Consider the following 27,828-nt stretch of genomic DNA (forward strand, 5'->3'; position numbering starts at 1 on the left):
ATCACATCACAACACAACACATCACATCACAACACAACACATCACATCACAACACATCACAACACAACACATCACATCACAACACAACACATCACATCACAACACATCACATCACAACACATCACATCACATCACATCACAACACATCACATCACATCACAACACATCACATCACAACACATCGCATCACATCACAACACATCGCATCACATCACAACACAACACATCACATCACAACACATCACATCACATCACATCACAACACATCACATCACATCACAACACATCACATCACATCACAACACATCACATCACAACACATCACATCACATCACAAGACATCACATCACATCACAACACAACACATCACATCACAACACATCACATCACGTCACAACACATCACATCACATCACATCACATACATCACATCACACATCACATCACATCACATCACAACACATCACATCACAACACATCACATCACATCACAACACGTCACATCACATCACAACACATCACATCACATCACAACACATCACATCACATCACATCACAACACATCACATCACAACACATCACATCACATCACAACACATCACATCACATCACAACACATCACATCACAACACATCACATCACATCACAACACATCACATCACATCAGAACACATCACATCACAACACATCACATCACATCACATCACAACACATCACATCACAACACATCACATCACATCACAACACATCACATCACATCACAACACAACACATCACATCACAACACATCACATCACGTCACAACACATCACATCACATCACATCACATCACATACATCACATCACACATCACATCACATCACATCACATCACAACACATCACATCACAACACATCACATCACATCACAACACGTCACATCACATCACAACACATCACATCACATCACAACACATCACATCACATCACATCACAACACATCACATCACAACACATCACATCACATCAGAACACAACACATCACATCACATCACAACACATCACATCACAACACATCACATCACATCACATCACATCACATACATCACATCACACATCACATCACATCACATCACAACACATCACATCACAACACATCACATCACATCACAACACATCACATCACAACACAACACATCACATCACAACACATCACATCACATCACAACACATCACATCACATCACAACACATCACATCACATCACAACACATCACATCACATCAGAACACATCACATCAGAACACATCACATCACATCACAACACAACACATCACATCACAACACATCACAACACAACACATCACATCACAACACAACACATCACATCACAACACATCACATCACAACACATCACATCACATCACATCACAACACATCACATCACATCACATCACAACACATCACATCACATCACAACACATCACATCACAACACATCGCATCACATCACAACACATCGCATCACATCACAACACAACACATCACATCACAACACATCACATCACATCACATCACAACACATCACATCACATCACAACACATCACATCACATCACAACACATCACATCACATCACAACACAACACATCACATCACAACACATCACATCACATCACATCACAACACATCACATCAGAACACATCACATCACATCACAACACAACACATCACATCACAACACAACACATCACATCACATCACAACACATCACATCACAACACAACACATCACATCACATCACAACACAACACATCACATCACAACACATCACATCACATCACATCACAACACATCACATCACAACACATCACATCACATCACAACACAACACATCACATCACAACACAACACATCACATCACATCACAACACATCACATCACAACACATCACATCACATCACATCACAACACATCACATCACAACACATCACATCACATCAGAACACATCACATCACATCACAACACAACACATCACATCACAACACAACACATCACATCACAACACATCACAACACAACACATCACATCACAACACAACACATCACATCACAACACATCACATCACAACACATCACATCACATCACATCACAACACATCACATCACATCACAACACATCACATCACAACACATTGCATCACATCACAACACATCGCATCACATCACAACACAACACATCACATCACAACACATCACATCACATCACATCACAACACATCACATCACATCACAACACATCACATCACAACACATCACATCACATCACAACACATCACATCACATCACAACACAACACATCACATCACAACACATCACATCACGTCACAACACATCACATCACATCACATCACATCACATACATCACATCACACATCACATCACATCACATCACATCACAACACATCACATCACAACACATCACATCACATCACAACACGTCACATCACATCACAACACATCACATCACATCACAACACATCACATCACATCACATCACAACACATCACATCACAACACATCACATCACATCACAACACATCACATCACATCACAACACATCACATCACAACACATCACATCACATCACAACACATCACATCACATCAGAACACATCACATCACAACACATCACATCACATCACATCACAACACATCACATCACAACACATCACATCACATCACAACACATCACATCACATCACAACACAACACATCACATCACAACACATCACATCACGTCACAACACATCACATCACATCACATCACATCACATACATCACATCACACATCACATCACATCACATCACATCACAACACATCACATCACAACACATCACATCACATCACAACACGTCACATCACATCACAACACATCACATCACATCACAACACATCACATCACATCACATCACAACACATCACATCACAACACATCACATCACATCAGAACACATCACATCACATCACAACACAACACATCACATCACAACACAACACATCACATCACAACACATCACAACACAACACATCACATCACAACACAACACATCACATCACAACACATCACATCACAACACATCACATCACATCACATCACAACACATCACATCACATCACAACACATCACATCACAACACATCGCATCACATCACAACACATCACATCACATCACAACACATCACATCACATCACAACACATCACATCACAACACAACACATCACATCACATCACAACACAACACATCACATCACAACACATCACATCACATCACATCACAACACATCACATCACAACACATCACATCACATCACAACACAACACATCACATCACAACACAACACATCACATCACATCACAACACATCACATCACAACACATCACATCACATCACATCACAACACATCACATCACAACACATCACATCACATCAGAACACATCACATCACATCACAACACAACACATCACATCACAACACAACACATCACATCACAACACATCACAACACAACACATCACATCACAACACAACACATCACATCACAACACATCACATCACAACACATCACATCACATCACATCACAACACATCACATCACATCACAACACATCACATCACAACACATCGCATCACATCACAACACATCGCATCACATCACAACACAACACATCACATCACAACACATCACATCACATCACATCACAACACATCACATCACATCACAACACATCACATCACATCACAACACATCACATCACAACACATCACATCACATCACAAGACATCACATCACATCACAACACAACACATCACATCACAACACATCACATCACGTCACAACACATCACATCACATCACATCACATACATCACATCACACATCACATCACATCACATCACAACACATCACATCACAACACATCACATCACATCACAACACGTCACATCACATCACAACACATCACATCACATCACAACACATCACATCACATCACATCACAACACATCACATCACAACACATCACATCACATCACAACACATCACATCACATCACAACACATCACATCACAACACATCACATCACATCACAACACATCACATCACATCAGAACACATCACATCACAACACATCACATCACATCACATCACAACACATCACATCACAACACATCACATCACATCACAACACATCACATCACATCACAACACAACACATCACATCACAACACATCACATCACGTCACAACACATCACATCACATCACATCACATCACATACATCACATCACACATCACATCACATCACATCACATCACAACACATCACATCACAACACATCACATCACATCACAACACGTCACATCACATCACAACACATCACATCACATCACAACACATCACATCACATCACATCACAACACATCACATCACAACACATCACATCACATCACAACACATCACATCACATCACAACACATCACATCACAACACAACACATCACATCACAACACATCACATCACATCAGAACACATCACATCACAACACATCACATCACATCACAACACATCACATCACATCACATCACATCACATCACATCACATCACAACACATCACATCACATCACAACACATCACATACATCACATCACACATCACATCACATCACATCACATCACAACACATCACATCACATCACAACACATCACATCACACATCACATCACATCACATCACATCATAACACGTCACATCACATCACAACACAAAACATCACATCACAACACATCACATCACATCACAACACATCACATCACATCACAACACATCACATCACATCACATCACATACATCACATCACACATCACATCACATCACATCACAACACATCACATCACAACACATCACATCGCATCACATCACAACACATCGCATCACATCACAACACATCACATCACATCACATCACAACACATCACATCACATCACAACACATCACATCACAACACATCACATCAGAACACATCACATCCATCACATCACACATCACATCACATCACAACACATCACATCACAACACATCACATCGCATCACATCACAACACATCGCATCGCATCGCATCACATCACAACACATCACAACACATCACATCACAACACATCACATCAAAACACATCACATCACATCACATCACATCGCATCGCATCACAACACATCACATCGCATCACATCACATCACATCACAACACATCACATCACATCACATCACAACCCATCGCATTTCATCACATCACAACACATCACATCACATCACAACACATCACATCATAGCACAACACGTCACGTCACGTCACAACACATCACATCACATCACAACACAACACATCACATCACATCAGAACACGTCACGTCATGTCACGTCACAACACATCACATCACATCACAACACAACACATCACAACACATCACATCACATCACATCACAACACATCACATCACATCACATCACAACACATCAGATCACATCACATCAGATCACATCACATCACATCACAACACTTCATATCACATCACATCACAACACATCACATCACGTCACAACACATCACAACACGTCACGTCACGTCACAACACATCACATCACATCACATCACAACACATCACATCACATCACAACACATCACATCACAACACGTCACGTCACATCACATCACAACATGTCACGTTACATCACAATACATCACAACACATCACAACACATCACATCACATCAGAACACATCACATCACAACACGTCACGTCACATCACATCACAAAACGTCACGTCACATCACATCACAACATGTCACGTCACATCACATCACAACACATCACATCACATCACAACACATCACAACACATCACATCACATCACAACACGTCACAACACATCACATCATGTCACATCACATCACATCACAACACGTCACGTCACATCACATCACAACACGTCACAACACATCACATCACGTCACATCACATCACATCACAACACGTCACGTTACATCACATCACATCACAACACATCACAACACATCACATCACATCACATCACATCACATCACATCACGAATTTCCTTCTGTAGATGTATTTGCAAGTCAGTGTTGGTGTCACTTAAGCAGGTTCCTGCTGCAAGAAACTTGAGGCCATCCTCTTCACTTGCAAGATATCTGGGCTCTGGACATTGTAAACATTTCCCTTTAAGTTAGGACAGAAACCCTGGTCATCGTGCTATAGACAGAGAACTGTTTGGATAACATAGAAGGGTTCAGCAGGTATTTTTGAATAAATGAGTAATTGGTATTTGAGTTGTTTTCTGAAGAAAGTGAATGGATTTAGTCCTCTCCGATGACATTTGGCTCCTAAGTGGATTCTTGATCACTAGTCTCTCCCAGGCTCCAGTCCATTTTCCACATCCTTGTGGGACTGCCGGAAGCAACACTCAGATCTCTCCACCAGTTTTAGCAAAATCTTTCAGAACTTCAATCTCAAGAATCATTATACAGTTCCTCCTGACATCTGCTCGTTGGGCAACAGCTGGTCTGAATCTGCCATTCCAAACTGATTTCCCACTTTTCCTTTTTAGTGTTCTACACACTCCAACAGATTGGAGCCTGCTATTACCCACAAAAGCCCCACCCCTTGCTCTTCTGACTGTATGCTCACTACCACTCACCCATAATTCCATTGTGCTTGCCTCCATTTACCAGTGCCCAGCATGGCTCATCATTCCTGACCCAGATCAAATGCATGCTCTTTAATGAAGTTCTTTCCTTTATCCCCTCACTGGAAAGTGAAATTCAGCTCTGTCATTGGAAGAAATGAACAACCTTGGAGAAGGCAATTAAAACTCATCAAGCCTCAGTTTCATTATCTGTTAAATGGAATGACTTATATCTATCTTTTGCAAATTAAATAATGCATGTAAGCTACCTCTCACAGAGCCTGGCACATAGGAGTACTTATTAATATGATGACGATTTATTTAAAACTCTTACATGAAATGTCATTTTCAACCCTGCAGTCTTCGAAAATGGGGTTCATATTTGCATTATGTGCATTTTCCATAACTGTTGCCAGACAGGCAAACAGTAAATAATGTTGAATAAATATATCCTCCTAAACTTTATTACTGGGTTCTGCTTGTGGCAAAGGGTATTGTATTAGTTTCCTAGGGCTATCACAGCAAATTACCACATACTGGGTGGCTTAAAAAAACAGGAATTTATTCTCTCACAGTTCAGGAAGCTAGAAGTCCAAATTCAAAGTGTCAGCAGGGTTGGTTCCTTCCATGAGGGAGAAATCATCTCATGTCTGTCTCCTAGCTTCCAGTGGTTTGTGGCAATCCTTGTCCTTTCTTAGCCTGTAGATGGGTCACTTCAATCTCTGCCTCTGTCTTCACATTGCTTTCTTCTCCGTGTCTCTGTGTCCTCTCTTCTTAGAAGGACTTTGGTCACTGGATTTAGGGCCCACTCTAAATTCAAAATGTTTTATCTCAAGGCCCAAATAACGTCACATTCTGAGGTTCAGGTAGACATGTATTTGGAGGAGACACTCTTCAATCCACTACAATTAAATCCAAGACTCCTTCTTTCTTACAACAAATTGTAATTAAGAATCTAAATTTTAAAACTACACTGTACTGGCCTGGGCCCTGGCCTTTTTTACAGGATGTGTGGCTTTGGTTACATTGCTTAACTATACCCAGTTTCAGCTTCTGGGTAAGGGAAATGAGGATAGTAATAATATCTATCTTAAGGAGTTTCTGTCTGGGAGGCCTGGGTGGCTCAGTTGGTTAAGCGTCTGCCTTCGGCTCAGGTCATGATCCCAGGGTCCTGGGATCAAGCCTTGCATCAGGCTCCCTGCTCAGTGAGGAGCCTGCTTCTCCCTCTGCCTCTCCCCACTGCTCGTTTTCTCTCTCTTTCTCTCTCTCTCAAATAAATAAAATCTTAAAAAAAGGAGTTTCTGTGTGAATTAAGAGAAATCATCCTTATACAAGGGCTTAGTGTAGCTTGGTTGCTGCAAATCAAGCAGTAAATGTTGGCTTCTTCTTTTATTTACTTTTTTTTAGTTTTACAAGGTACATCTCTCTGCCTGGAAAACTCACATCTCTTCCACTTTTTACCTGATTAATTTCTAAGCATTCGTGTCTCAGTTTAAGGTTTACTTCCATGGGGAGGCATTCTCTGATATCCTCAGTGTGATCTAATAGTTCGCCATAGTCCTTCTTTCAGTCTTTATCACAATTGTATAATGATGAACTATTATAAAACAATAATTGAATGCGTTTTAGGGAATTAACACTTGATCCCTGGCTCCCCATGTAGGTATACGCCCCACAGAGACAAGAACTCTGTCCAGTTTGATAGGGACTCAGATGGCCTGGGATGAGATCCTGGTCCCTTCACTCTTGCCCCTTGCCCAAGTTCCTCTGTCTGTTCAAGTCTGTTTCCTCACTCGAAGTGTCTTTAGTATCATGACTCATCCCGAGCAGTTATTGTGAGGATTAAATGAGATCCTGTATGAAAAACACATAGCTCACAGTGTCTCTCACATGCTAAGGGCTTAAAAATCGCTAATCAGTATTTTGTTTTCAGTTCCTGGCACTTAGTTGGTTCAATGAAAGAATGAGCCATGAGCCAGGTTATTGGTCAAATCTAGAAATACAATCTGTGCCACAGAATAGTGTGGCAATTGAATAGTTTCCAGTGACCTTGTCCTCGTCAGAGATTTTCTCTAACAAAAGGAGCTAGAAAGCCCAAGGGAAGAGCTGCCTAACACCACTGCCCCCAAATAATTTTCTTTCTTATAGCCTTTACAATCCCATTTAGAACCGGAATTTAAAAAAAAAAAAAAGGTTCAGAGAATCCAATTTCTTTCTAGCCCTAGGGTGGTCTTTTGGAGATGAAGAAAGGCCTTTGGAAGGGCAGTGAAAAAGATCAGGCTAAGCAAGGCTAGTTCCTTATTAGTGACATGAGGTTGGACGCAACATGCTTTAGTGTAAGGAGAGACAGAAACTCAGCCGGACTTTGCAGCTTTTAATGTGCTTCTCTACAGTCTAGGAAAACAACCACCACGATGCTGTGTGAGCACAAAAAGGCAGCTTTAAAATTTTAAATAAGATTAGTCACTACCCTAAGTATAAATTGGCATTCCGGAAGAGAGATGCCCACTGAAGAGCATGGAATGTTATTTCTGCCCTGCTTCTACAGCAGTAAAGGCAATTTAGTGGTAAAATGTTGCCATCGGACTGACCCAGTTTAAAACTCTGATGGAAAGTCACTTTTTTTTTTTTTAATGAGTCATGAATCACACAGATTTTAAATCTACTTTTTAGGGGCTGACAGTTTGATGGCTGAAGTCATTTATATTTCCTTAAATTAAGGGTGCTAAAACAAGTATATATATATATATATGTATATACATATATATGTTTCTTTTGCTGAGACACATAATTTTAGAACTTGAAGATTAGTCATTTTCCAACCATTCATTAAAATTGATTTTTGTGTATTGACCTTATATGCTATGACCTTGCTAAATTCAGCTATTAACTCTATTAGCTTTTTTGTTAAAATGTTATATATATACTCATGCCATCAACAATTAAAGACAGCTTTATTATTTCCTCTCCAATCTCTACGCCCTTTATTTTTTTTATTGCCTTATTACACTCATTAGGACCTTCAGCACAAGGTTGAATAGAAGTGGATGAAAGAAGTGGTTTCGTTCCCCAAAGTTGCCATAGGTTTGATGTTAGTGTAGTTTTTTGTTGATGCCCTTTATCAAGTTGTAAAAATTCTCTTTTGTTACCAGTTTGCTGAGGGTGTTTGTTATGAATGGGTGTTGAATTGTCTTTTTCTTCCTCCAAAATTTTAAGTAACGTGATTGCATGATTTTTCTCCTTTATTCTTTAAACGAGGCTAATGATGTCAATGAACTACTGAATATGAAACCAACTTGCTTTGCCCCTTTAGGATAAACCCCATTTGGTCATGATGTGTTGTAATATTTATATGTTGCTGATTTGGTTTGCTAACATCAATTTAAAGATTTTTGTTTCTATCTTCTTAAGGCATAGAAGCCTGTGCTTTTAATTTCTTGTAATATTTCCTTTTGATTTTGCAGAGTAATGCTGGGCTCATAAAATGAGTTGGAAGCAATCTCTCCCTTAAGTCCTTGGATAGACAGGCAGATACTAGATATGGAGATATTAGCCAATTTAAAGTCAATAAGCAGTAATTTAATCATCTGTCATTTCTACATCTGTTTCTGTTGACTTGTCTGACTTCTGTTATGGATCATGGTTTCCCACTTTATTACGTGTCTAATCATTTTTTATTATATGCTGAGCTTTGTAAATGTTACACTGTTGAATGTCTGGATTTTTCTTTCCTCCTTTGAAAACTGTTTTTGAAATGCAGTTATATTATTATTAATCCATCTGATTCTTTCATGACGTATTTTTTTTTTAAAGATTTTATTTATTTATTTGAGACAGAGAATGAGAGACAGAGAGCATGAGAGGGAGGAGGGTCAGAGGGAGAAGCAGACTCCCTGCTGAGCAGGGAGCCCGATGCGGGACTCGACCCAGGGACTCCAGAATCATGACCTGAGCCGAAGGCAGTCGCTTAACCAACTGAGCCACCCAGGCGCCCTCATGACGTATTTTTAAACATTGTTAAGTTTAAGAGTAGCCTACATTCTAGGGCTAATTTAAATCTGTCTCACATGAGACTACTCTAAGGTGTCATACCAAGGTGTGACCTTTCTAGGATCTCTACTGATTGTCACAGGTGTTCACAAGTTCTTCCCACCGTACATAGTGAGAACTCTGCCTTTCCCCCATACCGACATGAGCGTTGAGAACTATTCAGCTTATGGCCATCTGGTTATCATTTGCCTGACCTCACACAAAGTTTAGGAGCTGGTAAGAGAATCAAGGGAATTCCTGTGCAGATTTCTGGAGCTCCTTCTCTACATAGGTCCTTCCTTTCCAGTGGTACATCCTGCCAATATCAGCCTTCCCAGATCCCTGAACCCCAGTATCTCTCCCCTCCACTCAACAAGCCAGGCCCTGCTTGGGCCTCCTCTCCCTATTATTCAGCCTTGAAAGTGCCTCCAGGCAGAGAGCCCAAGGGATAAGAGAGCTCTCTTCATTCCTTTCCCTTCTCTCAAGAAGCCCAAGTTAGTGAGGTCTAGTTGTTTATTCTTTGCAGGCAAGTCCGGGACCAGTTGCTAAGTGCACTTCATAAGGTCTTAATAATATCTGAGTATTACATTGGAATTTAATACTCACGTATGTGAGTCCTCTAGCACAAAGTCATGAATAGTGGTGCTGATAATTACTGTTCTCCCTCACCTGCCCACCTTTCAGTTCACAGTAGCAATAAATCAATGTTTAGGAAATTATTTACTCACCATGTGTCTGTAAATATACTAAAATCCACTGAATTGTGCACTTTAAATGACTGAATTGTGAACTATGTATTTATATTTCAATAAAGCTGTTTTTTTTAAAATGCATTTGGCTTCTGTTTGCAAACCAAGAGCTGAGCTTAGAGGTGTCACCCATAGAGCTCTTTCAGTGCATAGAAAAAAAATCTCAGTTTACTATTTAAAAAACCTTGAGCAATAATGGATTTAGAACTCAGAAAAAGCAATGTATGACAAATGGGAAATCCCACTGCTTTGGAGGATGGTGACAGAAAGATGAAATCAAAAAGAGGAAAGCCTATTAATCAGACATGAATTTCAATTTCCTCTTCCTAAGTTTCAGTCCAGAGGAATACGTATTCTAAAAAGGTGAGGGGATGTAAGCAGATGCCACTGGTACCCTAGCCATTGCCCTTCACTCACCTAGAGTTTACTGCAGCTTCTGTGGACAATTTCCATAAAGACTGTCGGCATCCCACCCCAAGTGCCTGCATCTATTTACCCTTTTCAGAATGATTTTTCCGGCTGCTAGAGTGTTCTTGGCATGCAGGGACAGGTAAAACTTTGTAATTTTTCCTAGGAGCAACCTTTAATCAATGAGTCATGGGAGTTGGTGGATAAAGACCCCGTCTTGTCCCTCCCTCAGTGTAAGAATTCTGAACTTTGTTTTCAATAGTGTTTCTGAGGATTCTCAGTAGGGCTGAACTCTAGGTTCCTATAATGGTAGCCCACTGATAAACACATGCTTTATTCCCTGCCTCCTCTTCTCACTCCTTGGAATCACATCCTAAAGACAGTATTTCACCCGATCCTTATCACATTCTCTGCAACAAGCACGGGAAGACTGAAAGCAGGATGTACTTGCCCCGATATCCAGTTGGGGTCTCAAGGAGGAAACTAGGAGGTTATACACAGGACTCTGCACTAATAGGGACCAGCCCAACCTAGCAACAAAGAGTGGATGGGTGTGATCAGGCAGACTATCTAGTTGTCCTCCTCAATTCTTGTGCATAGTGGATCCGAAGCTGAGAACCCGGAAGACTGCCAAGATAGAGGGCACTATCCAGCAGAGGTTGAGAGCTGGCCACAGCACCAGGGGGCCAGATGCGGCCATGACATAAACTGAGAGGCAGCTAGCTAGTGAAACCTGCGGGCAAATAGAGCCGGCAAGAGGAAGATAGTTGCTCCTCCTGAGGCATATTGTCCAAGCCAATATCACAGGTTTACTTATCATAGGATGCCACCAGGCTCCCAGTGGCCATGCTACCAGGGTCATTTGCCAAAGAACAGTGGAGAACGGTGCACATACACACTCCAAAATCAGTGTGAGACCAGAAAAACTCTCCTCCCATTCCACATTTCCCTCTGCTTATAAACTGGAATACCATCTTTGCTGTAGAAATAAGAGGGGAGGCAGGATCCCTTAGAGACTGAGCATTTTTATCCAGGAACTACTGAGATTAACCTAAGCATTCTGTTTGCTTCTTTGGATCCAACTTCCTTGGAAACTGCGTAATGGTTAAAAATTATATTTCTCCCTGCTACCAGCAGGTGGCGATCAAGATAAGAATAATTATGGACAGTAACACTCCTGCTTATCTCAGTTTCTAATGTGAGTTAAATTGTGAACTCAACTGTATACACATGAAATTACCTGTTTTGTAGAATCTCCATATTAATTAATATCTGCAGTTTACAAGTTTTTTATTTCTGTAACATAAATTTCTAGAGTTAAATTGCTTGTCAGACAGTATGTAGTTTGTTTTTGACTAATTCAGATACATATTCAGAAAAACTTCAGATACATACAAAAGTAGAAAGAATAGCTGTTAAAACCCTTATGTCCTCATTATTGAATGAGAACAAATGTGAACACTTGGCAATCTTGTTTTATTCATATCTCCTCCCATTTAATTATTTTAAAGGATATAATCACTATGTCATTTCACCCACAAATAATTAGGATGTGTCTCTAAAAGATACATACTGTCAAAATTATAGCAATAATGCCATTACCATACCTAAAATTTGAAAATGATTCCATCCTCCATTTTGAGATGGAAAAAAAATAATTTTCTGAAAGTTTTTATTATGAATGGGTGTTGGATTTTGTCAAATGCTTTTTCTACATCTATTGATAAGATTATGTGATTTTTCTTCATTAGCCTGTTGGTCTGACGGATTAACTAACTGATTTGTGAAGATTGAACCATCCTAGCATTCCTGGGATGAGTGCCACTGAATCGTGGTGCATAATTCTTTTTATACATTATTGGATTTAATATTTTGTTGAGAATTTTTACTTTGATGATCAGGTGAGATATTGCCTGCATACTAATTTTCCTGCATAATAATGAAGTTGAGTACTTTGTCAAGTATTTATTGGCTATTTGGAATTTTTTTTTTAATATTGTGTGCTTAAGCCTCTTAAACATTTTCAATAACAGGTTGTCTATCTTATAAATTTGTAGCAGTTTCCAAAAATATTGTGGATATATCTTTGTCAGGAATATATGTTGTAAATACCTTTTCCTATTCCATGGTTATAATTTCAATTTTTTATTGATGTATAATATTCATAGAGTACAGTGAACAGATATGCACAGCTTAATGAATTCACAGTTATGTATACACCTGTGTAACCACAACTCAGACGAAAATATAAAACATTTTCAATAGTACAGGAAATTCCTTCATGCATTCTCCCAAATGACAACTCCCCCAAAAGTAACCATTATTCTGACCTTTACTATCATGGGTTCATCTTGCCATGTTTCTTAACTTTATGTACATCAAAAACATGTACATTAGACTGCAAATGTACTCCTTTGTGTTGAGCTTCTTTTATGTTCTTTGAACTTTAATAATGTCATTATTTCATTGCTGTTAGCATTCTATTTAATTAATATAACACAACTTAATTCTCCATTATGTTGTTGTTAGATTTTTAGATGGTAGCTAGTTTGGAGTATAATAGATAAAGCTGCTATGGACATTCTTTACATGTCTTCTGGTGGATTTAAGTATTTAAAAATTGTTCAGTCATAGGATAAACTGTTTAGATTTAGTAGCTCATACCGAGCAATTTTCAAAGTGTTGGTAATAATTTTCAGTCCCATCAGCAGTGGCTGAGAATTCCACTGGCTTCTTTCCTTTCAACACTTTTATTGTCGGTCATTTCATATTTGCCATTCAGGTAAGGGTGTACTGGTCTAACTGGCATCTCTCTTAGAACTAACAGTGCTGTTTACCTTTCCATAGTTCATTGGTAATTTGGACTTCTTTGGTAAAATGTCTATTTAAAGTCTTTTGACCACTTTTAAAAATTGGGCAGTCTTTATTTCATTTATAGAACTTACTCATATATTCTGGGTACGAGCCATTTTTTTTTTTAAGATTTTTATTTATTTATTTGACAGAGAGAGACACAGCGAGAGAGGGAACACAAGCAGGGGGAGTGGGAGAAGGAGAAGCGGGCTTCCCACCGAGCAGGGAGCCCGATGCAGGCCTCTATCCCAGGACCCTGGGATCATGACCTGAGCCGAAGGCAGACGCTTAACGACTGAGCCACCCAGGTGCCCCTGGGTATGAGCCATTTTGGAAATACTTTATCTGTGGCATATATTTTCACACTCTTAATGTTGTCCTTTATTGAATAGACCTTCCTAATTTTAAAGAAGTTAATGTATCTACCATTTCTTTAATTGTTATTGTTTTGCTTATTCCCAGCCATGAAGATAGTCTCCTGATTTTGGTAATTTGTGATTTCTCTGTCTTGTGATCATTTCTTGCTAGGCATTTATCAATTTTGTTAGCTTTTTCAAAGAATCGACTTTTGTCGTTAATTTTCTCTGTCATATGCTTGCTTTCTATCTTATTTTTATTCTTGCTCTTTTCTCCATTCTTTGAGTTTATGTTGCTAATTTCTTCCTATATATTTGAGATAGAAGCTTAATCTATTTTCATAATTTCATCTAATGTATGCATTAAGATCCAGATATTTTTCTTAAAACAGTGATTTAGCTGCTGACCACCAATCATGAAATGTCAATATTCATTTTCATTTAAAAATGTTACCTAATATGCATTGAGATTTCTCCTCTAATCCATATGGCATTGAGAACTGTGTTGCTTAATTTCCAGATATTTTGAAAATTTTCTAATTATCTTTCTGTTGCTGAGTTCTAGTTTAATCCACTGTGGTCAGAGAACATACTCTAAATGATTTCAGTTCTCTGAAATTGTATTTGCTTTATGGCCCATTTTAGTAAATTCCATGTGCCCTTGAACAGAATGTGTATTTTGCTATTTTTGATGTAATGTTATCTCTATGTCATGTTGATTGACTGCATAGTTAAATATTCCACGTCCTTGTTGCATTTTCTTTTTTCTGCTTACTCTACCTGTTACAAGAGCATATCAACATGGTTGTGGATTTATTATCCCTTCTAGTTCTACCAACATTTCTTTTATGTATTTTCTTGTATGTTATTAGATATACATCTTTAGAATAGCTATGTATTCTTTTAAAAATTACCATTTTTTCATTATAAAATATCTCAAACTCTAGTTATTACATCTTGCCTCACAATCTACTTTGCCTGATATTTGTATAGATCTATCTTATTTCATTTAAGTTAGTATTTCCATGGAGTATCTTTTTTCCATTCTGTGCCTTTCAACCTCTCTGTGTCCTTATACGTGAAGACTCAACAGACAGCCCTGGAATTTACCAAGGCTAGTTTATCGGGCCCTGAACTTAAATATTTTTCCAAAGCCCTAAGTCTGTCGAAAGCTCAGCTCAGCTTCTCTCCCTTTTAGCTAGTACTTTTGCTTTTGGAAACTCCCAATTTCCTTAAGGAGAAAAATCACCACAAACACGGGCTGACCTTGCTCACTATGTTTTTCTCCCCTCTCCTGGATACTGATTCTAAAAGGCTGGAAGTCCCCCTTTGCTTTGTAATTCTGATATTTCCAACTTTTTAAAACATTTTACCCAATTTTTCTAGTTGTTCTCAGAGTTTCCATGATCTGAACAAAACCCAGGCTATTACTACTGGAAGTGTAATTTCTTGTTGCTAATAATAAAAGGGGTGGGTCTAACATAGTCCCATTAAAAATGATGTTTTCTGTAAGCTTTTTATTAATTTCTCCTCTTAAATCCATTTCTCCTTCCTTTTCCTTTCTGTTTCATTGCTGTTCTCTAATTTCTTTTGATGCTTAGCCTATTTTTTCTTTGTTCTGTTTGAATAGCCTAACTGAAGGCTATATGCTTCCCCTAAAAGCAACCCACAAGTATTTAGTACACTCACAAAATTTGAGCTGCTCAGTACTTTTAGTTCTATGTAATTAGGTCTTCTAGGTTCTATTTTGATTTTTTGATTCACAAATTATTTCAAAATCTGTCACATAATTTTCTAGTTATCTTATTATTGTTTTCTAGTTTCATTTTATTATAGACAGAGAAAATTACCTTCTGGTTTTAGTCCTTTGAAATTTTTTTTTTTTTAATGGCCTTGCATTTGGTCAGATTTTGTGTTTACAACGTTCTTGAAAAGAAATTCCTATTCTTAGTTATTGAATACAACGTTTTATGAAGGCAAATTGGCTTCGTTTTTTAGTCACATCGTCCAGATGATCAATAGTTTCATTAATTTGGTAAAGTTTTGTTTATATGGTAGTTTTGGTTAAGCTGGAGCTGTAATTCCCAGAAGTCTTTTCCTTAGATGGTGTCAGTGAGATTTGCAAAAGAGGCAGACAGAAGTGAAGCAGCTGCTATTTCCCTCTGGAGATCTTTGCAGACAGATAGATGAAGGACACATAGACAGGAATCTTGTCTCACTCTTCTCCACTTCATGTCCAGATCTTGCTGACCAGCAGGGAAGCTGGGCTGCAAACTCACAGAAGTAGCTTTAGGGAAGCAATGACCTTCCAAAGACTCCTTCATTTGCCCTCCTTCCCAGTCTCACTTCAGCTCTTGAATATCTGTAAGTGGTCCAATTTGTCCACCAACTGCAGTGTTCCAGGAGAGCTGAACAGTGCCTTTCTCTGATCCTTCAAATCTCCCTTCCACACCATTGCTTCCCACTTTCACAGTTTCAAAAGGCATATTTTTCTATAACAAATTCTTTATTCTATAATATTCATAGTTTCGCTGTCCTGATTAAATTCTTTCAACCTAAAATTTGTCTTTCTTACAAAGAATGTGGTGGAGTCACCTTGACTTCTGACCAGTGTGCACTTTTCTTTTCTTGAATATACTGGTAAAAGCAAATATATTTTATTTTATCCTCTCTCTTTTTTTAATTAAGTAGAAACTACAAGTCTAGGGCTCTTAAGGTATAAGATTCGGATTACTTCTGCACACTGCAGAATTAGAACAGTTCTATGAACTTGGAAATCCCGAGTCTACCTGCCTTGACATACCTCCTTGATGAGTTGGAATGACAAGTTTGGGAGCTATTATGAAAAAGTGCTTTAGGCTAGGAAATGTGGCATTCTGAGGAAATTCTTGAGTAAAATGTAACTTGGGAGATTTTTTAAAGCTCTTCTCCCAAAGATTTTGATCCTAGAGATCTGGGATAGGACCAAGGGATATGAATTTCTCACAAATATCCCAGATAATTCCAATGTATGTGGATGTGGGTTTCTTTTTCAGAAAGATGGGATTTTTATTCAGAATATATCTCAACATACTATTTTTCTCCTGGGGCTTTCTATTCACCTTTATCAACTTCCCAAAGCAGAAAAAAATAAAGAGGCAAAACAACAAAAAGTACCACTTTCTCCAAATTTTCTGGACCATGCAGCCTCTTATTTTGAGGAATTTGCACCTCTAAATGTCACAAACATGTAATCTGGTGAATTAAACATGTTACATGTAATGCATTTAATGTTTCTAAACAAAAAGAGGCTTAAAAACCTTTTGAGAGCACTCAAATTCAGAAGAATTACATCAAAGTTTACTGTAAGAATAAATTGAATTCATGTCAAAGTATTACTTTATTCACTGTATGAGTTTGAATCTTGAGATTTACATACATGTTACTAAAGAGCAACTTCCCCTGCGTAACTCCATATACATCACCTTGGAGGAGGGAAAAAAATGGAAGAAAGAAAAGAAAAAGGAGTACTTATTTTCTTGGTTAACCATGGCACAAAATCACTTATAGGAAAGACATTCTTAGTCAAATGTTTTCGGGGGGGAATGGAAGAAGGTATCTCATATACATTGAACTGTGCTATTCTTTTTAATATTCTCATGAAGTTTTACATAGTGCTGGAATAACAGACATACTTGAATTATCACACATAAAGCAGAAGAGTAAAAATTTGTCTAGAAAAAGAATAACGTAATAGTTATAGTGAATCATGGTAGCAGACTTCAAAGCCTAGCCAATGGTACTTCTGGAAATGCTTTTTTCCCTGTTAACATTCTTTGATAACATAATAACTATTGCTAATTAAAAACAACTATTATAGGGAGGTTCTTTCAAAACAGTAGATTCCCCTTTTGAATGAGCAGTACAAACTCCTCACCCTCGACTGGAGTCAATCAACAGAGATTCACAGCTGCACATGGCACCTGACAGTACAAAATCACTTGGGAATCCAAGTTTTACTTTTGACCTGGAACAGTTTTCAACTTGAAACTTCTTTGGCTTCCTCTCATCCTAAGATGGCTTAGGGGAGACGTTCCTCTTACCACCCACAGCTGCACCATGCTGTCTCCACAAATGTCTTTCCCATGGAAGCATGCATAGCTTTATAAGGACAGAACTCTTTATCTCATTCATTCTCTGTCCCTCCTCTTCTTTATCAACTTCTTTCCATCTTCTTGATAACTTGCTTAATGGCTTAGTTAAGAGAAGAATGTTAAAGCCAAGAGGAGTCATGAGATGCAGCAAAAATAGGACAGCATTCCATCTAATTAAGATATTCCCTTCTTGATGGATTCCTCTAAAATAAATGTTTTGAAGAGGATTCTGCTTCTTGTGTGCAAAGAAAAACTAATGAAGGAAAGGATTAGAGATGACATTTGAAAGAATTATGTAATTTTTGTTTTATTTTTGCACTTAAAATTATTTCAAATAAAATCTCAAAATCCCAATGTTTCCTGGGACATTTCTGAAAAAAATAAGTATGGGTTTGATCGGATGATAAAAACATCAGCCATGATGATAAATATCAACTTACATTTGGTAGTCAGGTGCTCTTAATTCAGCTCTCCCATAATAACATGAGTTTAATTAGATAAGCCAAATCTACCCGAATTGATTTGGCTTTAGATTTTGGTTAGCAAGCTTTTATGAAAGGGAGGAATACTTGTATTTCATTTTAAAATCTGTGAAACAAGGAGAAATTTCTTGGTAGAAAATGGAAACATGAATACAAAGTATTTGTCAATAACATTTTAAAAGGAAATATCTACCAATCATAGGAACTATTTACTTGTCTTAAAACTATTTCCTCTCTTGCTATTTCTCCATATATTCTAGAAACCTGATGCTGGAGTTGGTTTGTTTTTAAGATTGCAGTGTACAGATAACTTTGAATTAAATTTGTCTTTATTTATCTTAACACTCTAGGTCTATAAATACTGTTAAGCCATACAAACTAAAACTTATATCCAAGAAACCAATTTCCATACTCTTCCTTATTTTTATTAGCACCTAGGAAGAAAGCAATATGTATGAACTGTGCAAAGGGACAACACTGTAGTAACACAGAGTTTGATATGACAAGCCAAAGACACTGCATCTGTGGCTTATTTCATAGTAACACTGACTGGTGTTCTCAAGCAAGAAATAGGTCTCCTCCTCCTATGAAATCATTCTTTAATATGAGATCATTTTAAATTACACAAAAATGTTTTTTATAAAATCTACCCAGTGGATGACAAGTCATTACTGCCAATATTGGGGTAACTGTCTCATGGTTTTGTAAAATTCATAATCCTCATTTCTACATGCTTAATATCGATCATTAATTAATACTACCTGCCATAAACTTAATATTGGCAATTCTACAAAAATGTATTAGTATCAAATAATGAAACTGCTTTAAAAAATATCTTGTGATAAAGTTTCTTCTTTGGTATGCAATTAAAAAAACACTATTCTTTTGGAACTGAAGTGTAATTTGAAGCTAGAGATGCAAGTACTATATCTGAACAGTATCTCTCACTTTATAGTGTTAAAAATATATACCTTTTTTTTTTTAAGAGAAAGAAGAACTGGTATACATGTGCCATGGGCCTAAGTATGAGAGAAATAATGCAATTAATTTTATCCCACTTAGCTATCAAATCCATCACCCCCTTCTTACTTGGTTGATCTACTTTTGGTGTTAAACTCTGTGACTGATGTTAAATTGACAATTTCTCTAAAACAAGCTAATATTTGAGATGTCACATCACGTCAGATGAACAGCACAACCACTTCTTGTGTGTCAAAGGCATAGGGAGAAGGCACTGAGCTTGTATGAAATGATGCATCAATAGAAAACAGTGTAAACTCATTAAAAGATTCAAGATTGCTTTAAACAGAGAGATCAAATTTCATAAACAACTTGTACCTAACTTATACAAAGAGCTAATACTCAAACAGGCTTCATGATGCAAAATACGCATTATAGAAGAAAAATGATTTTTAAAAATAATTCAACCATTTTTTCAGATTGAGGTCAATAAATTAATCAATATTCATTGTCTTGCATTTGTTAACTACTAAGAAGACACATTTACTTCTCTACAATCTCTTTCATTTACTTGAAGAACTGAAGCAACCTAACAACTTCTTAATGCTGTTTTCCAGATAAGACAATCCAGCCTTGAAACTACTGTTACCAAAATGTTGTCTTTAAAGAACAGAGTTGTTAGTCTTTTGTTGAAACCCAAATGTTCAGTCTCTTGAAAAATCAATTCTGCATTGACCTGGAAGGGGAATCTGGGATTCTGATGGAAGTTTAACTTAACTTACTCAGGATGATTTCAGGAACAAACCCATGCCATGATATCTACCCAACATTTTTAATATGTGAGTTTTCTTAAGTTATCTGATTTTGGTTTTTCATTCACATAGTCTGCGATGGCAGGATATACATGGCTCAGGGGGCCTCTTCACTTCCTTTCTTTTTGTCCCAACATTTTTCTTGATGGGAAGGAGTTATAAAACAACCCAATAGAAGACCATGAAAATGTGCAGATGCACTGGAATGTGATGCGGCAGCCCAAGTCCAGTGTTTAATTCTAAACTGCAACATTCCATGATTTTCCAATATTCTGATTCAACATGCCCTTTTAACAATCATTTCTAGAACTCCAGAAAACAATATCTGGGGAGAGCTCAGCCAATGAAGCAGACAAGTGGTATTCTTCCAATCTCACAAAGGTGGCCTCTGTAGAAGTGTACAAAAACTTTGAATTAAAAAAGAAGGAAGAGGAGGTGGGGTGAAATTGACACATGCCTTCTGGCCTCTAGCCCAAAACCCAGGGAAAATCCTGAAGCCAGACAGGCAACCAGTTGCTTGCTCAGTATGTTGATTAGACTGCTGATTTAGCCAGTTGTGCTTTGTTTTCCTGAATCAAGACTTGTTTGGCAAGTTCACTAGAATTAATTCTCAAGTTCTCTTTTAATTTGTTAAGCTCAAAGTCATGGAGAATCTTGATAGTCATTAACTTTTCTCGCTTGATTCTGTCCAGAACATCTTTTGGAACATCAGGGATCATCCAGGCCAACAAAAATTTAACTAAAAACACAACATGCTGGAGGACACATAAAAGAAAATCAAGGACACTGTTAGAATTGTCAAATGTTCAGCGGGAAGTTCTTACAAATCATTCATTCAATAGACCGTGCTCAACAGAGAAGGCATGAGGAAAAGCAAAAAGATATGGTTCCTGTCCTGGAACTTTCCCAGAAAGACAAACATTAAACAAATAAATATATACTAAAATGTATAATTACAGAAATTCCAGTTGATCATGGTTATTGAATATTCTCTTTATCTGTGCTCACTCCTGAGAACCTAATAAAATATTTGTAAGGGAATTCTAAAAAATGGTGTAACTCACAAAGACAAAAAAAAAAAAAAAAAGAGGGAACAGTGACAACAGACTCGAGAGTAAAGAAAGCTGACACTTAAAATTGCAATTGGTGACATGATGGTGGTAAATCCCAGCAAGTCAAAAGCCATCTTTCTTTAGATCTTCAATAAAGCTCAGGAAAGTTGGTCCTAAGGACTTTGAAAGCATACATGTGGGTGGAGTTGAAAACCAGAGGATTAGCCAACATTTGGTATAAGGAAAAGTTGGAATTTTCAGGACCTCTCTCCCATCGTCATCCAGGTACTACTTCTCCCCAACCTGGCAGCAAATGAGTAATTTACTCTGTGCAAAAATCAAAACAGGAAGCTGTGAACTCAGGAGCACCAGAGACAGTGGAGGATGGAGGAGTGGCGCCATACTGAAAATAGGGCCACTAAGTGAAATTCAGTGCATCCTAAGATCCTTAGTCTTCTTTGTCTTGTTCAGCTCTCAGAACACAGGCAGCCATAAAAGAGCTCAACAGAAAGGAGTTTGGAGGACTTTTCTCTGGGAAAAGTAAGTAGTCTGTGAAATTAGAACTGCAGATACCAAATTTTGTAGGTTTCAAATAAAAAGGTCCCCTCACTACCTCATCACCCTACAGTGAAACCTACCAAGTGACATTCCTCCTCTATGCACACAAAGCGTATAATCAGCTTTCATTTATTCACTCTTAAGTATGAGCAGATTGCCAAGAATTGGCAAATACATAAGAAAGTCTCTAATGCAAAAGAAAAAGATTGAAACGGACAAACAGAAACTAAGAGGAAACAGATAATGAAGGAGCAAAAGAACAGCAGAATAAAAAGACAAAAACATGAGTTCATCTATTCATAGGAGAGAAAATAATTACAATTTCAAAATAGGAAGTATAACACCTGAGTAATAGAACTTCCAGAAAGACAGAATAGAGAAAAGAAGGAAATAATTAAAAAAATAATATGTACAAGCAAATTTTCTCGACTTGAAGGGTAAGTACATTTTCAGATCCATAGGGCTCAGCGAGTGTCCAGAAAAATGAGTACTACCCAATAACAAGAAACTGTCTTGTGATGTTTCATAAAAGAAGGACTAGTGAGAGAATCCTTAAAGCTTACTGATTTATAAAAATATCATAAACAAAGACTGGGGAATTGGAATGGTAATGCATTTTATAACAACATTGAAGCTGACAGAAAATAGAGCAATGTCTTCAGAAATGTCAGGAATACCTAAATAAAGTTGGTTGAAAATTTTTCAGGGAAAATGACTCCCAATCTTGAATTCTATACCATTTAATCATCTCTGAGGAAAGAAAAGAAATGTTCAATATTCAAGGTCTCTACAAATGACCACCCATAATTTTCCTCAGAAAATTATGAAAAATGTACTTCATCAAAATAAGCTAGTAAACCAAGAATGGGAGAAACACAAACCACAGAAAATACAGTTTTCAATACAAGAGAAGGTGAAGAAAAGTCCCAGGATGATAGTGAGTCAGAGCCTGGCATAATTAAAAACATTAATAGAATAATAAATAAACAAAAATCAAAAAATCCCTGGTGCAATTGACCAGACTGAAAGGTGATCTAAACTTATGATGGAAAATATGGGAATGAAAGAGTGATAAAGTCATAAAGAACAGAGAGAGAGAGAAAGAAAAATATGGGGAGGGATATACATAAGACTGCTCTCTTTTTCATCATGTAGAATTTGTGTGTGCTTGCATTAGACTTGACTACTACTGAACTTCATGGCAGAGTGAAAAAAGTGCCTTACCTTTATTTCTGTCTCCTTTATTGGTCCTCATGTCTTCTGATATAGAACATTACTATGAAACTTACCCACATCCCCCGTGTGTATTTGTTCTCTTTTAATGCATGCCCTATATCCATAATAAGATTAGATATTCCACAAAGGGGTAACATAATATAGTGGACAGAGCAGATGCTTGGGAGTGATACATCTGGCATTGAAACCCAGCTCCAATATTAGCTGATTATCTTTAAACCCACTGCCAATTCTGCTGAGTCTCAGATTCATTTTTCAAGAGTGAATAATAAAGTCTAACTTACAAGGTTATTATCACAGTGTCTGGAACCAGTATGTATTAGCTATTCAGTAAAATCCGTGCATTCTCTGTCCTTTTCCTGACCTCGAGGGAAGAGGCCCTGTTTTTTCTTTCTTTATGTCACCTTGATATCTTCAACAATAGTAGGTGAATAATAGGCAACAACCCATTGTACTGAAAATATCCCTAAGTTGCTCTTCAGGACAACGAATACTTCCTTCAAAACAATTTACTGAGATAATACTAATTTTCTGCTGAGCAGATACCTTTAGAAATCTGAAGGGAGAGGACAGACTAACTGGAATGCAAATTACAAGAGGCTTACTTCCATAACAATGATGAAGGTCATCTTGGCAGCGAGGACATGCCAGTACTGCATATTATGAAAATATTTCTGATCATGATCAGGAGGGTATCTGTAATCTCTGTACCTGAAAAACAGAGGTAAATAAAAAAAATTAGCTATAGCTTCAAATAGAGACCTAGCATTATTTCTCTTAAGAGACACTTTTAATTGACTACAAAAGTAAAGTCATAGGAAGTTAACTGCTATTATGATACATTTCATTTTTGCACAGATAAAAATCATGGCTACATGTTACTTAAATATAGACTGGTGTAGCAGGAGACACAAGTGAAACTTCTCTCCTGCCCTTCAAATTTCTCAAGAGTCAGCAAAATGATTCTGTCTCCATTCACTCTCTTCCTACTCCTTAACACACGTAGTTCTATCCACCACTCCACTGACACACATTGTCTCCTGTCATTAAACTGAAGAAACATGCTAATCCTCATCTTTTGTGATCTTTTGAGAATAGGACTTGACACTGTTGACTGTTTTTATTTTTTTAAAACTCTATTTTCTTTTGGCTTACCTGACACTGCATTGTTTTTATTTTTCTTACTATTCTTCTGGATTTTCTTAGTGCTCAACTTTGTAAGCTCACTGTTTTCTACAAAGTTGCTAGACATTGATATTATTCAAAGATTTAGTCCAACTAGGAAGTGATGAAATCAAGAAAATGGACACATGTCCATGCTCCTAAACACCATATTATGATTCCCCTATATGCAAATCTAAAATCTAACAATGGTTTGGTCTACCTGTGTGTCTACCAACATTTTGCTGTCTCTTGCTGTTTCCCAGATGAAGTAGTTTGCTTAAGGTTTAAGTTAAGTGGTCTTGATGTACTAGATATGTATTTTATATATATATATATATATATATATATATATATATATATATATATAATCTTTATGTACTATATATAAAATCTTTATGTCATATGTATTTACTATATACAATCTTTAAATCATACAGTAAAAAGACCCTCACAGTACATGAGACCCTCAGTATGGAAACAGGTTCACAAATCTAATTTCATGCTCCCTGCACAGAAGAAACCCTTTACATGGGATGGATGGTAATTTTATCATATTATTTCTCCTTTTCTCAGTCTATCTCTTTTTAAGAACATATAGTTAAATTCAAGTAGGTTAAATGCAGATATAATATGATCATGCTGTATGATCTAATAGATATTATATCTTGGGACCAAGGGGCATTTGTTGGTGCGAAATCTCTCCAATAAATTTAGAAAATAAGAAACAATTCAAAATTGATATTATTTTTATCCATAATATTCTTTTATTTTTGGACATTCTACTTTTCCAAATCAGATTCATACGAAGAGTGAAGTCTAAAACTGATGCACTTGCCCTAAGTAAATCCTTTGCATCTCAAGCCATGGAGGAAATGGAGAGCTTAAAAAATACATTTTAAAAAGCAAAACTGAAAGCTAAGAAATCAAGAGGAAACCTGCAAGTGATGAAGTCTCGTTTTTCCGAAGGTGCCGTGTGGTTTGGAAAATCAGCTATGAGGAATGTTGACAGGCTGTCGTTGACATATCCTCTCATGGGCTCAGTGGCATCTGTTGAGTAGGCATAGTAGTAAACTAAACGGGGAATGATGTCCGATGTAAATGCAACAATAAAAGCCTGAAAGAAAAAGCAAGAGGGAAATCTTGAGCTAACGATCTAGGTTTTAAAACGTCTGATTTACATACCTCTCCGTTCCATATGGATGCAAACGATTGAAATGCTATTACAAATTACGTTAATATAGGAGTCTTTGGTCTACAACATGAAATAGTCCTTTTCAGGTGTATGATCTAGTACTCCAAGGTTTCCCAGCTAGAGAGCGGCCAAGTTGAAAACTGAACCTAAATGTATCTAGCTCCAAAAATCATGCTTTTTCCACTGTGCCTTGTTATTTTTTACATCTGTTTCAAAGTACATTTCTACTGTCCTTAACCAAATTCATTTGCCTGAACCAACTTCATTAGCTAGGACGGTGTGTGTATATGCGTCTGTGCGTGCACATACATGCCCTCATACTGGTAGGGGATTGGTGGGGAGGCAATGGGAAGAGAGAAGACAATGTGATGGGTAATTTCCCACAGTTCAGTGCAATTAATTTCAATATTTGATTCTATAGGAATGGTCTTTTCCCATCCTTCCCTAAGCTCTGGAATGGTATAAATACCATGTTTCTTTTAGGTTAGGTAAGTCCATTTAAAACCATCTGGCTCTGCCTTCTACATTTTTAGTGCTAGGTTGTTTTGTTTTGTTTTGTTTTGTTTTTGTAAAGATTTTATTTATTTATTTGAGAGAGAGAGAGAGAGATAGCGGGAGAGAGCATGAGCAGGGGGTAGAGGGAGAAGCAGGCTCCCCGCTGAGCAGGGAGCCCAATGCGCATGGGGCTGGATCCCAGGACCCTGGGATCATGACCTGCGCCGAAGGCAGACACTTAACCGACTAAGCCACCCAGGCGCCCCTTAGTGGTAGTTTTTTAAAAAACTTTTAATATTACTTTGATAGCTACTGGTCCAATCAGGTTTTCTATCAGTTACTGAATAAACTTTGGCAGTTTTTATTTTCTAAAAAGGTGACAATTTCAAATAGATTTTAAAATTTATTGGAACAAAGGAACATATAACAGTCTCATAATTTTCTCACCTGTATCTTGTAAATCTTTTTTTCTTGCTGGAGATTTTCAGAGTTCTGTTTATTTTATACGTATTTTCAATGAACCAACTCTTGATTCACTTAGGAATTATACTGCTTTTTATTTGTTTTCCAATTTGACTATTTCTGATTATATCTGTATTAATTATTTCTTAC

The 27,828-nt window shown here is 37.5% G+C and overlaps 1 protein-coding gene across 2 annotated transcripts in view; it reads right to left on the minus strand.

Moving 5' to 3' along the window:
* Window positions 1-18,492: 18,492 nt before the first annotated feature.
* Window positions 18,493-27,828, minus strand: part of ANO5 (anoctamin 5) — a 106,417-nt gene continuing 97,081 nt past the window's right edge. For both annotated transcript variants that reach the window (XM_064576730.1, XM_045895285.3), the window contains exons 20-22: window positions 26,465-26,643; window positions 24,971-25,076; window positions 18,493-22,274 (exon numbers count right to left, since the gene is read on the minus strand). In XM_064576730.1, coding sequence (XP_064432800.1) covers window positions 22,053-22,274; window positions 24,971-25,076; window positions 26,465-26,643 — 507 coding nt within the window. In that variant the 3' untranslated portion in view covers window positions 18,493-22,052. The remainder of the gene's footprint in view (window positions 22,275-24,970; window positions 25,077-26,464; window positions 26,644-27,828) is intronic.

Source organism: Mirounga angustirostris, unplaced genomic scaffold, assembly GCF_029215605.1.
Source record: "Mirounga angustirostris isolate CCGP_5_RB_7025 unplaced genomic scaffold, mMirAng1.0.hap1 SCAF_13, whole genome shotgun sequence".
NCBI lineage: Eukaryota > Metazoa > Chordata > Mammalia > Carnivora > Phocidae > Mirounga > Mirounga angustirostris.